The sequence below is a fragment of the Lucilia cuprina genome, chromosome 3 (assembly GCF_022045245.1).
Source record: "Lucilia cuprina isolate Lc7/37 chromosome 3, ASM2204524v1, whole genome shotgun sequence".
Classification (NCBI taxonomy): domain Eukaryota; kingdom Metazoa; phylum Arthropoda; class Insecta; order Diptera; family Calliphoridae; genus Lucilia; species Lucilia cuprina.
The window spans coordinates 24,894,155-24,908,765 of record NC_060951.1 but is presented as its reverse complement, the minus strand read 5'-3'; the positions used below and the strand labels follow the sequence as shown (position 1 = coordinate 24,908,765).

At 29.7% G+C, this 14,611-nt stretch overlaps 1 protein-coding gene across 4 annotated transcripts in view; it reads left to right on the top strand.

Annotated features, from left to right (window-relative positions):
• The first annotated feature begins 510 nt into the window (after nucleotides 1-510).
• LOC111690373 (sodium-dependent neutral amino acid transporter B(0)AT3) overlaps nucleotides 511-14,611 on the top strand; it is a 20,709-nt gene continuing 6,608 nt past the window's right edge. For 2 of the 4 annotated variants that reach the window (XM_046947401.1, XM_046947398.1), the window contains exons 1-3: nucleotides 511-1,634; nucleotides 11,020-11,448; nucleotides 12,117-12,424. In XM_046947401.1, the coding sequence (XP_046803357.1) occupies nucleotides 11,359-11,448; nucleotides 12,117-12,424 (398 nt within the window). In that variant the 5' untranslated portion in view covers nucleotides 511-1,634; nucleotides 11,020-11,358. The remainder of the gene's footprint in view (nucleotides 1,635-11,019; nucleotides 11,449-12,116; nucleotides 12,425-14,611) is intronic. The other 2 variants (XM_046947399.1, XM_046947402.1) reach the window with 2 other exon arrangements.

Genomic DNA, 14,611 nt, shown 5'->3' with positions numbered 1-14,611 from the left:
ATAGATAGATAGATAGATAGATAGATAGATAGATAGATAGATAGATAGATAGATAGATAGATAGATAGATAGATAGATAGATAGATAGATAGATAGATAGATATTATTTAACAGTTTTTGTTTGTTTGTGTATTATTGAGCTTCAGTTTTTTCAATTCAGTTTAAGTGTTTGTCTCTGTATATTGCGTTTGCAGCTTTCTATCTAAAAGAAACAATAAATATGGTCTGATACGTATTACTGCTAAATGTCAAATAGTTAATTTTTTTATAAATAATCTCAACCTAATAAATAAAATGTGATTTTCAGCTGCAAGATACTTTTTTAAGTAAACAAAAAACTGACTAAATAATGTTGAGACATCTGTCAAATTTATTGTTTTTATATTTCTCTCCTTTTGTATTTATACGCTCATCGTCCTTTTCTAACATTTTAGTACATATTTCGGCGATGAGAAAATACATTTTAGTCTAACAGTTTCTTCAACAGTTTTGTAACAGACGTCGTGGTATACGCTTGTATAATGATTTAGAGGAAAAGAAAAATTATAGAATAATAATTATTTAAAAAAAAATTAATAATTAAAATTCTGTATAATAGTGAAAGTGTTAAATAGTTAAAATTGCATACATTTTTATATGTGGATTTATAAAAAAATTCATTATTTATCTTTACTGTTACCAATAATTCAAAAAGTGTTATGAAAAATATACAAAATTAAACAAGAAAATTGTTTTGAAAAGTGTTATGCAAAAATATTTTTCATATATTAAGTTCGCTTGAAACCACCAGCAACTAACTCTCACTATACTGTCAAAAGACTCCCCTACGAAAATAACAACAATAATTACAAATAGACTACCCAATTGTTAATAAATAGTCGTCTACCCCACCAGCAAACAATTCTGTTGTTGTACCAATTTCAACGCCCCCGAAAACTACATTCATAAAAAAGAACAACAACATATTCATCCTGTCTCTTTACTACGGCCTACATACTAAGTAACTGTCGTCTGAGTTGTTCGTGAGTTCGTTGTTTTCGTGTTTTCATTAATTTTAGTACCAATTTTCTTTTGCTCTCTTTTAATATGCACGTAAAACAGTGAGAGTATTTTTTTTGTCCTCGCAAAAATCGTTTAACAGGTTTTTTGTTGTTTTTCCAATTTTAACTTTTATACAATGCGATATGTTCTAAAAAAAGTGAAAGTGTTCACAGTGTCAACAAAATAAATAAACAAACATCAAAAAAAAAAACTATAAAGAAAAAGTCCTTGTTTAAAAAGAAACAACAATTTTGAAATATAAATTTAATACAAATTTAATAGAATGTATATTATATAAACAACTCACACGTATTAATATTTGAAACAACACACACAAAACTACTTATGTGCTCCATCAACTGCTTCCATTTATTGTTTGCGTTTTTTTTTTTGCAGTAACAACTGCTGATGCTGTTATATAAGCTTCCATTTAATGTGCGTTGTGTACCATTAAAGGAGAACAAACCCACTTAATTAAATAAATAAAGTATTTAATTCCATATGTGTATCAGTGGCTTTAAGAAGTTGTAATTGAGTAAATCAAAAGGAGTTTATTTTGGATATAAACATGTTTTAAGAATATAATTAAAGAGGTATATACATACATATTTCCTTTGACTTAAGTACTTGTGTCTGTATGTATTAATGCATGTTTTTTACCTATGTATCAAAATGTAATTTTTTATAATAAGAATTTAATATCTTTTGTTAATTTATTTAATTTGGTTTAATTTAATTTAAATTTTAAAATGTTTTTGAAACGAAAAAATTCACATTAATAATCTTAATGTTCTACTTAGGCGTATGAGCAATAATTTTTTAAAAACAAATTAAATATTGCGTATACGTTACGTGACCATATAAAAATACTAAAATGGAATTTAATTTCACATGTGTGTGTTCATTAGGGTAGACCATATATATGGGTATGGTGTTTGTTTGTGTGAAAAAGTAGCTCATCAAATACTGACACCAGGACAAAAAACGATATCTTAGAATGTATTAAACTTTAATTCAATTGTTTTTGGCATACAACGATTTATTAAAAAACCTGAGGTTACATTCGGATTCAGCGGCTCAATCTATTACAAAAGTTTAATTTGGCTTTTCGATTTTTTTCAAATTATGTCGGTCTCTGTAATTGGTTTAGTCAATAAGTGGCAAGTAATCACTGAAATTATGCTTTCAGAATGTTTAGAAAGACTTGTGATCGTACTACGAAAACGAAAACTACTATAGTAATGTCCATTTTCTGTAGAAATGACTATTGTTTTTTATTTAACTGACTGTTATACAGAGATTTTTCAATATATAAAATAAACGCTTGTAAGGTTAATTTCTGAAGAAAAAGTTAAATTAAATCGATATTTTGTATAATAAGTTACTACCGCCGACCGAAAATGGTTGCGCCGCCGCCGCCGATCATTCTGCATCGGCTTGGATCGAAGTGGTAGTTTTGTACATATTTATACCCTTCACCTTCGTGAGAAGGGTATATATAAGTTTGTCATTCCGTTTGTAATTTCTATAATATAATTTTCCGACCCTATAAAGTATATATATTCTGGATCCTTATAGGTAGCGGAGATGATTAAGCCATGTCCGTCTGTCTGTCTGTCCGTCTGTCTGTCTGTCTGTCTGTCTGTCTGTCTGTCTGTCTGTCTGTCTGTATGTTTGTTGAAATCAGTTTTTTATTCATGCTCAGACAGAAACTGCAAAAAACAAAAACAAAATACATAACAATACGGTAAATATTGTTATTGTAATTTGTTTATAAAAGCAAAGCAGAGCAAGAGCAGCAGAGCAAGAGTAGCAGAGCGAGAGCAGCACTAATGTTTTGTTATTGGCTAGAAATATGAAATTAAGTATGTAGAGCCTGGATTAAGTGAGAACCTATAAAAGGGGACTTTCTGGTACTTTTTCGTTCTTCAAAAGGTATTTTTTGAAATTTCTATAATATTGGACCTAGAAACATGAAATTAAGTATGCATGGCCCGGATTAAGTGAGGACCCAAACAAGGGGAGTTTTTGGTACTTTTTCGTTTTTCAAAAGGTACTTTTTGCAATTTCTACAATATTGAACCTAGAAACATGTAATTAAGTATGTATGGCCCGGATTAAGTGAGGACCCATAAAAGGGGACTTTTTCGATGTTCAAAAGGTACTTTTTGCAATTTCTACAATATTGAACCTAGAAACATGTAATTAAGTATGTATGGCCCGGATTAACTGAGGACCCATAAAAGGGGACTTTTTGGTACTTTTTCGTTCTTCAAAAGGTACTTTTTGCAATTTCTACAATATTGAACCTAGAAACATGTAATTAAGTATGTATGGCCCGGATTAAGTGAGGACCCATACAAGGGGACTTTTTGGTACTTTTTCGTTTTTCAAAAGGTACTTTTTGCAATTTCTACAATATTAAACCTAGAAACATGTAATTATGTATGTATGGCCCGGATTAAGTAAGGACCCATAAAAGGGGACTTATTGGTACTTTTTCGTTTTTCAAAAGGTACTTTTTGCAATTTCTACGATATTAAACCTAGAAACATGTAATTGAGTATGTATGGCCAGGATTAAGTGAGGACCCATGAAAGGGTACTTTTTGGTACTTTTTCATTCTTCAAAAGGTACTTTTTGAAATTTCTATAATATTGAACCTAGAAACATGTTATTAAGTTCGTATATCCCGGATTAAGTGAGAACCAGTAAAAGGGGACTTCTTGGTACTTTTTCGTTCTTCAAAAGGTACTTTTTACAATTTCTACAATATTGAACCTAGGAACATGTAATTAAGTTTGTATGGCCCGGATTAACTGAGGACCCATAGATGGGGACTTTTTGGTACTTTTTCGTTCTTCAAAAGGTACAAAAGGCTTTAAACACATCATGGTGAAGGGTATATAAGATTCGGCACAGCCGAATATAGAACTCTTACTTGTTTTACATATATTTGTACCATGTATTTTACGCTTTTACGCATTCTATGTCTCTGTCAAAAAAGTAGAAACAATATATTTGTATGCTGAAAGTTAAGCCAGAGGTCCACACTTATAAAAGTAGAATGTAGATCTACTTTAAAGCTGGAGATCCACACCATGCGTTCTGCACTTTCACGCATTCTATGCATCTGTCAAAAAAGTAGAATCAATGTTTTTGTATCTTGACGCGACAGCTGATTTTAACATTTTATATTCTTTATTTAATGCGTATATATAAATTTGAATAAAATGAAATGAGTTTAACAATGAAAAAATAAATATAATCTATAGAAAAATAAACAAATTTGGGTATGAAAAGCACGTAATGCTTTGACGCATAAACGCGTAGTGTGGACCTCTCGCTTAAGCATTCTACGCGTCAAGGCATTCTACGCTTTTGTGCTTGTAACTCTCAGCATACAAATACATTGATTCTACTTTTTTGACGTGGTGTGAACCTTCAGCTTTACAAGCACAAAAGAGTAGAATGCCTTGATGCGTAAAATGCTTAAAGTAGATATAATTTCTACTTTAATAAGCGTCACAAGCAGGGAACGAACATTTTGAAATTTTATATTTTTTATTTAATGCGTATTTATTAATTTGAATAAAATAATAATGAAAAAATAAATAAAATGAAAAGCGTATAATGCTTTGACGTGAAGACGGGTAGTGTGGACCTCCGACTTTATATTCCATAGGTAGCTTCTGTCGACTTAGATTCTTCATGGATGTAGACTCAAGATTTTGCATATGGAGAACGGTAGGGAGTTCTTCCCATTTCACCATACCTTATGTAAAAGTCATCAGTGTGAATCGCGGTATGGCCGACTCGAATGAGAGTTGAGAACAACTTTTAGAGCTTTTAAATCAGTAGTGGTTACCTACCGGAATTGGAACAAAATACAAAAGATATAAGCAACTCACGCTTCGTCAGTGTTCCAGTGAATCAATAGAACTGCTAAAAGTTTTATATTCTTAACTCAATCTAAGTTTGTTTTTGCCTTAATTCAATATTATTTAAATTTTTTACACTTACTCCCTTTTCCTTAACCTTTTTCTTTGGCGTTACCAACATTAGAGAGATATCCTCACTATTTATACTTGCTGACATAGGGTACTATGAAGTTGAAGCTAACTTTGACACTTTTTTGTTAACCAAAAAGGGACGTTACAATATTTGATAAACGAGCTAGAAAGTTTAAAGGTCAATATTGTCATGGCTACAAAATCTATTAAATCATTTCATGTTGACAGAAAAAATTTTTTTTCCTAAAAATCATAAGTTTTCTTTCGTTTTCTGCCTGAAAGAGAAAGGAATACATACATAAATTAATGAACATTCATTTGTTACAAAATGAGTATAACGAAATTTGCTTTTAGAATTACGTTAAAAAAATAATATTTCCTTAGATATTTTTGTCATAAGATATTTTTTTACTTCAGCGCTCTTAAATTCAATTAAAGCTTCGTTATTCATTCCTTGTAGGTTGCAATAATATTTTTTTATATTTAAGATTTTTTGACATAAAACAAGTTATTAAAAAATTTAAAGCTTAACCCTCGGTATTCATATATATATTAAACGATTATTTTAGGTTTATTACGCACATTTTCCATGCAAAATTCCTACAATAAACCATCAATAACTTTATTAAGCAGTTATGAATATGGGTCTTATCAATAACCATTTAACAAAGGTTTATAAAACAAATTTGCATATAATTTTTTTTCTAAAAACCTTTGATATAAAATTATAATAATAATTTTCAATTTTATAAATTTAATAAGAAAACAACAGCAATTACATAAGTTTGCCCATAATAAATATAATTTAATTAGTTTAATTGATTTTATGACATTATAATCATTTGTAATTCCCTGTCTAAAAAAATAACAGAAATCCCATGACAGTTTTACAATATAAAAACATATTTATTCAAGTAAAATTGATTGTTATCTTGCAATTTGTTTGTGCGTTACAATATTTACTGTAGTGTGTGTGTGTATCTGAGCCTGTGTGATAATTTTTAATTTGTTTGGCAAAGTGTCATAAATGAGAAAATTACACGCTACTACTTGGTATGATTGTTTGTTTAGATCTTAGAGTAAAAACCACCTACCCACAGAGTAATAAAGTTTATATTTAATGTTATAATACAGAAAAAATAATACCTTTAGAAAAATACCGTAATGTTTTTATATCACGACATTACACAGTACGATGTAGTCACTGAAGCGTATAAGTGTTATGGGTATATTAATATGTCTCATACGTCATGGTGGGCAAATCAAACTACACATTAGGGTATGACTATATTTTTGCAGAAAATGTACCTATCTTTAAGTAAATATCTGTGCTAAACTTAAAGTCATGTTTGTTAGAAAAAAAGAACTTCCTCAACAAATGTCTGTCCAACTATTTATTAAAGCCAGCGTTCTTTGGTAAACTCAGATATCTTTGGTAAAAAATATGAAACAAATTTCTACTTGTTTGGATCTATCCGATCAGCAGGGAAAATATATATGTATGTGTGTGAATATGTATTATGTACATTGGCATAAATATTAAAAAGTTATAACCCTAATACATAAGCACATACATATACCTGCATGTCTGTATGTATATGCATGTGAAAGCATTTAAAAAATAAAGATAGTTTCTACCATCCATTTTGTTCCATTACGAAAACCGATTGGCAACCTCTTGGCCAAAAGTATGTCTATAGTCTGTCCTATAGAATGTTTTAATTTGGACAATATGTTGTCTTTAAACTGTACTATTTTTTTATTGATTGTCTACTGTGGATTGTGTACTTTCTGGACTATATATTGTCTATTGTCTGGGCTATAGATTATATGTAGTCTGAACTATAGATTGTATATAGTCTGAACTAGAGATTATCTAGTGTCTATAGTCCATAGATTATCTATAGTCTAGACTGTAAATTATCTATAGTCTGGACTACAAATTGTGTAAAGTTTAAACCATAGAAGATCACTATTGCCTTTACATACCACGTTTGATAGGATAAGAAAATTCTGCTGACGCTAAGTTGATATACATATACTATAGGTTTAATTCTTCTTCTTTTTATAATGAGCAATATCAGTTGGTTTGCTCTCAACTTGAAAAACAAAATGAAATCAGCACTTGTCTCAGCAAGGTCACAGAAATACAACAAAATTTTGAGAAAGCTGAATTAATGTAGGAGAACATGAGAGAACAGTTGATCGTTTTATATTTATAGACTTTTTATACTCTGGATGTCAAAATCCATAATAAATATTTGACAGTTAGCATATACTTTATAGTTTGTAGTCATTTTATTAGTATACTTTTAATTTGAATTAAATTCTGTTCTCTGCTGCTTTACCAACACAAATAAAACTATGATAGTCTATGGTAGTATGTGTTTGAGCAACACTGGTTTAAACTACAGATTGTATATAGTCTGGGCTATAGGTTATCTATAGTTTTAACTATGGATTGTCTATAGTCTGGGCTATATATTATAGATAGTCTGGACTATAGATAATCTATAGTCCAGACTATAGACAATCTATAGTTCAACTATAGATTCTCTACTGTGGATTGTGCATTATATGTACTACATATTGTATATTGTCTGGGCTATAGCTTATCTGGACTAGAACGTCTACGTCTGGACTGTAGACTAAACTATAGATTTACTGTAGTCAGTACTATATATATTCTATATTCTGGACTATATATCGTTTATACTTAGTATGGACTAAAAATTGTTTATAGTCAAGTCTAATTAGTTATTAAATAGCATGTTTGCTCTTAATTATCTAGTAACGAGGTTGCTTAAAGTTTAAAATGAATTTAACAGTAGCCCTTTAGTTGCTAAAATATTTCATCCGATTTTTTGTTACATTTCTACCAAAAAAGCAACTTTTCGTATAAAAAGATAAAATATTTTTAATTTATTTCTATTCATATCAATGCTACTAACTTAATACACAACTTATCTTACCCACCTGTGTTAGCAAAGGATAAAAAGTAAAGGGATTTGAGGAAATTAAATTTTACTAAAAGTTTAGTTTATTAAGAGGTTTGTGCAGCAAAAATAAATATATAGAATATTTTAAAGAATATTTTATTTAATTAAAAGAGATTTCAAACATGACAACTATACGTGTGTGTAGTCTTGCTCGAAAGATAAAACTATTCATTTCATGAAATTTTTAAAAGGTTGCAAGAATTTACACAGCAGACAAATGAATTTCTTTAAAAGGGTCAGATCTCATTAGTAAGAATATTGTTAATATTGCTGAAAGATAACAGAATAAAAAAAAGAAAATTTTACTTGGAATACATTTGATACCTTAAATATATTTTAAATTTATACTGATAAATATTTAAGTTTCTACAATTTTAGCGCCAATTTGCAGTTGAGCTATTATTGAAGATTATAGTAATTTACTAAAAATCCATTAAATATACAGTAATGAAGATTTTTTATATATTCCATTTATTGATAAATGATATAAATTTTTTACTTTATAACCACATGTTTCATTTTATTGGAGTTTATGATATTCTTGAACATTTTTAAATCAATAAAAGCTTAATGTGAAATTTTGTTTTTGATTTATTATTTCTATTCTTACTGTTAAGGTGTGGAATACCATTTATTTATTTTTGATTTATTATGTATAACATCAATAAATGGTTTATTTCCTATATTACAGGGGCAATAAAAAGTGACAACTTTTATCATTGTTTAAATTTAAGGGAAAAAAACATTTTTTCAAAGTAAATCCATTATTTTAACTAGATTATACGATGGACAAACAATTTAAGATAATCATACTATAACAACAGGTGGGCGGATATAACATAGCCAAGACTACTAATTCTTTCCCGCCCATTTTCTCCCAGAAAATGTATATTGATACTAAAGTTACTAGTACAAAGTTAGGACCCTTTAGCATTTTTAGTATCCCAGATATATGTATTTAAGTATTTGATTAATATGGGAGATGCCACGCCCACTAATGCCAGTCCGCTTTTTTCCCAAAATATTTATACGAATCTGAAAATCACATTTTACCTTAATATTTCCATAACTATTACAGGGTATTATATGGTCTAACACGCCCGGCTAAACTTTAATTATATTTATAATATTTGAAAAATATATAAATTATCACTTCATACTTTTCCATCGTTCCGCAAAATAGCTATGCCTGCAATATTCCCACCTTAATATTTTAATATTACAAAGAAAAGAAACAAAATAATTTTCTAACGCTTTAATTTATTGCTTCATCAGACATAAAATCCACGTAATAAAAATCTACATAAATTATAAAAGGAGAATATGTATTAAGTATGTAGTTAGTGGCAGCGCATAAAATTTAGCAAATTTTGAATTAAAATTATTTTAAAGAGAGAGAGAGAAAATTCTTTAAGGATTTAAAATAACAAATAATAATAATTGATTATTACATTTAATACCCAAAAAAAAACATTAAATATTATATTATTTTCATATACCTACTCAAAATATAACATCAACTTATTTACAACTACAGAGGGTTAAGTTTATACATACATATATAAAGCTATCAAATATTTTATTATATATGTTGTTGTTATGTAATTTAATAGATCTTATTAGCAAGACTTGAAGTGCAAAATCATTCATTTAGTTATTTCTAGTAAAAAATTTTAATCGTATTTTAATACTCCTTTACAATAACTAGGCGGATAATTAATTTAAATTATAATTTATTAAAAATAAATTGCTCATACGACTGGTAAGATTAAATTATAATTTATTATTGGTTTAAATGTAAATTTTTGGTAATAACAGGTGCTTTATATCCTACTAAAGTGATGTTAGTAAAGATTTTATTAATTCGTTATTCTTTATACAGTACAGTAAAATCCAAAAATGTTTACTGATTACGATTTTAAATAAATTTTCTTTTTGTTTGCATTGTTTTAGAAAATTCATAAAAATTAGATTTAATACAGGATGAAGCCAGTGTTATGATTAGAATGTTGGCAGTATATTATGGTTTCTGGGTTTTCAAATAGAGCTGATTTGTCTTTAAATTTTGCTCATAATCTCCCATCTTGGTTTTTAGATATAACCGTCCAAAATACTTCGTTTATGTAACCTGTAAACGGACACTACCTTAATTACTAACTAAATAACTAAAAACCTAACTAACTTACTTATTAACTAACTAACTAACTAACTAACTAACTAACTACCTTACTAACTTACTAACTTTCTAACTTACTAACTTTCTAACTTACTAACTAACTAACTAGCTAACTAACTAACTAACTAACTAACTAACTAACTAACTAACTAACTAACTAACTAACTAACTAACTAACTAACTAACTAACTAACTAACTAACTAACTAACTAACTAGCTAGCTAACTAACTAACTAACTAACTAACTAACTAACTAACTAACTAACTAACTAACTAACTAACTAACTAACTAACTAACTAATTAACTAACTAACATGCGTTATTTTTATAGTAAAACGGTTTTCAGTTGTTTTGTGTGGCAAACAAAGGGAATTAGTTTTTTAGTTTAACTAATATGATGAGTAATTTACCAACTCAAAAATCCGCTCTAATTAACTAAGACAGTTTTTTTCGCTTGTTGGAGTTCACATACGTTTCTCTTCGGTAATGGCCTTTGTAAGCGAAATAATTAAATAGTTCTTACGCTTACAAGTCTGCTTATTATTCATCATATAAGAGTCAGAATTCAATATATATGTAATAAATACTTCAAGAATAATGATTTCTTAATTTAAGTTTATATACAAATTGTTATAAATTGTTTAAATATTTCACTTAAAAAAATGTTTTATTTTTTAAGTACTATTTGTTATTTTCAAATTTTTTATTGCAATTTTTATTAACCACTCTGTAAATTATTTTTTATCTCTGGTCTGCATTATAAATGTTATTTTTTATTTCAACACTTTAGATAATCACAATGGATGTCTTAAAATAAAAAGCATCTTTTAAACTTTATAATAAAACAATAAAAACCTATCACAGAATAATAAATGCACCTGTCTAGATGTAACAGCACTTGAAAAATATTTAAGAAAACTGTAAGCACCATCACAATTAATCGATAGATTAAGCACTCAGAAAAAAAAAGAAATATCGCACATAACACATATATAGAAATAAAACCGCCCCAGTCATAATAGAAAAACGAAAAAAATATTGCTTAACTTATTTTTAAATCCTTCATAATATTACGAAAAAAAACTGAAACGAAAATTCATTATCAACACAAACAACAACCACAACAAAAATGGCAAATACAGCACAGTTATTAAGACGACAAAGCTCCAGGGATATTATATTAAAAACACAAAAGAGTCTTGATCAACATGAATTAAGAGTAAGTAAACAAAATGGTTTTAATTCAATCAGTCAGTCATTCGCTCAATCATTTATCCATGCACACAATCATTCATTCATTGATTCATTAATGCATTTACAAGTGCCACCATTTATTTCTCCATTCAATCAGCCATTACTTTAAAGGGTTTGAATTGTGTTATGGAAATTGCAATGGCGTCCATTTTTTTACTCGTTATTAATGTTTGAATATCCAAACAAACCATTTTTTCAGATCAAAGTTTTCCATATTAAATATACATATATCAGATCTTCGTTTTTAAATGTGACAAGTTCAAGTCTCGAAATATTAGATCAAAGTTTTTAGTATTAAATATATATGTAAATATCAGAGCTTCACTTTAAAATGTAACAAATTCGAGTCTTGAAGTTTGATTCCATAAAAAAATTGTTTGATATTCGAGTCGAGAAGCTCTCGAATTGATTAGGAAATCGGCAATTATAATACGAAATTTTTAAATAAACGCTTTTGTATAAAACTGGAAAACTGATATTGAAAATAACTAAGTTCTCTTCACTCATTACAAATACGAAATTTTTTTGCTGGGATATTTTAACTTACCGCAGAAAAAAATTTTTTAACCATTCACAAAGTAATTTAAATTTAACTATTTGTTTTTTTTCTTTACTTATCATTCTGAACAATAGGAGTTACGTGGCCGTCTAGTATCACAACATAGTACAACAAGCATAGGTAGTGGATCGCGTAGTCATCATCATGGTCCTCATCATCATCACACCCCCATGTATGGGGCAACAAATCAAGCATTTATGTCAGATGCCTTCGATGAATCATCAGAATTGGAAGAAACAGAAGCGCAGAGTAGTAGTAAAGCCGTTGCTGAATTGGTGGCTGCCATCGAAAGTGCACCAGTTGATATTGTGGAGGGCGAAAAGGAGGGGGAGGAACGTGAAAGTTGGGATAGTAAAATAATGTTTTTACTAGCGACAATAGGGTGAGTAATTGTAATTTGTTGACTACAAATCATGATTTCCCTTTTACTCCTATTAAAATCTCGACATTCTAATGTTGTAAACAAACACTCGTGTTGCTTTATTCTACTGAATACGATTTCTTCCTTTGTTGTGCTCTACTTTACATAATGAATGTTGATGGTAATAATCTTATATATTGATCTCTGAGGGACCGATGTACAGAAACATAGTTTTCTGAACGTAATTTCATGCTCTAAATTTATTTGTTTGAAATCGCTCATCCAATTTTGTACAGTTGCGTCCGAAATTACTCTTCAAGCCTAGGTCTTGCTCATACTGAAGAGGCTTCCAGTCCAGCACTGATTAGTCTTACCCCTTGGGATCTTTGGTGTAACATCCATCAGTCATGTTAATATTTTCTAGTTCCTTTTCATTGAAATAAGTAGTATATTCTTTGCTTTATTGTCGATTGGTCTCGAGAGCCCTAGTATCCACATGATGCAAAACTTATCTTTGAAAGAGCATTCTTTTAATAATCTTCTATAGTACAACACAGTCTTATCGTATCATCTGATGACCTAAGTTGCTTTCAGCAGATATGTTTACTCTTGTTGGCCCCATGTTTATTGTTAGAAAGAAGCTTAACGTAATCACTTTATATCGTTTCGGTTATTACTCCCGTACAGCCCAATATAGTCTTTGATTTAACCTAATCAAATGATATCGCGCTAATTGCCTTTATTTGGAGCCATATTTATTCCAATCCAGCTAAGCATTCAGATATTGTACGAACTCTCTTTTTGGGTTTTCATTCTCCTATTATTAATTAGTATAGAGCCATCCGTGTGAAACGGAATCCTTCGTACACCTTGGACATGATATTCTATCTGGGATCAATACTTAAAAGTCATAAAAGTTAAACCCAAATTCGCAGGAAGAGTAAGTTGCGGTTAAAAGACTGATGTAAGGTAAAGTCAATATTTCGGGATAAGTTCTGTGATGTTGCCGAAACAAAAAATAGATATCCCACAAAAAACAGATATCCCACAGAGGAGAGACAGGTTTCTATATAACAGACTATTATACAGAGATTTTTCAATATAATAAACGCTTATAAGGTCAATTTCTGAAGAAAAGGTTAAATTGAGCCGACAATTAGGCGCCGATATTTTCTGTAATAAGCCGCCGACCTAAAATGGTTACGCCGCTGCCGCCGATCATTTTGCATCGTTGAAAATGAGTTGGTATTTATTTTATATGGTACCGGATGAAAGGTGTCGTATAAATGAGATGTGTGTTGGGTTGAATGATGATGGATGAAGGGTATCATATACCATTGAATTTTCCTTCCTTATCCAGATATGTTCAGAGTATACTCTGTTCATGTCAGAATTGCCACAGTGTGTCCCTGTGAGTAAGAAAAATGTCCTTGGCTTATTTGATGGATTCGTACTTCGGTCTACCGGTTACGTTTCTGCGTGGTTGTAAACGGAAGTGATGTGTTACATCTCGGATGTCAAGCAACGGTTCAGCAGTGGTCATAGATTAGATAGCTAAGTACACGAGCAAAGTGCTTGTACATGGACCGGCTCAATACATGCAACCTGCGGGTAAGATACACAAAGGGGCAGTGGTGAGTTGTTAACTTTTTACACACCTAGTGGTTAAAGAAGTACCATCGTGAGGTAGGGCAACACCTAAAGCACTTCTACTTCAATCTATATAGATAGTTGATATCATATAAAGTTACTGGTTTTGTTGAGTTCTCATAGATAAAGCAATTATACTAGAATATAAATAAATCTGTCATATTCGCAGTAGGACATTGACTTTTAACAGTAGGACGGTTTTCAGGTTGTTGAGTTGGATTTGAGCTACATTCAACTTAGGAAGCAAAAGTTATGAAATCAAGCTTATACAGTGCAGTAACTAACATTACTATATTGGAACTTAATATCCACCAAGGAACTACAACAAAACGGCTTATGTTTGGGACCGTAGTCTATTAGACAAATACTTAGAAGTCAATCTTGCATTAGTAAATAAGTGGTAGTGAGCAAACCAATAATAAGAAATAATGATTCCATTCAATATATAGTCGCTTTTTTATACCCTTCACCTTCGTGAGAAGGGTATATATAAGTTTGTCATTCCGTTTGTAATTTCTATAATATAATTTTCCGACCCTATAAAGTATATATATTCTG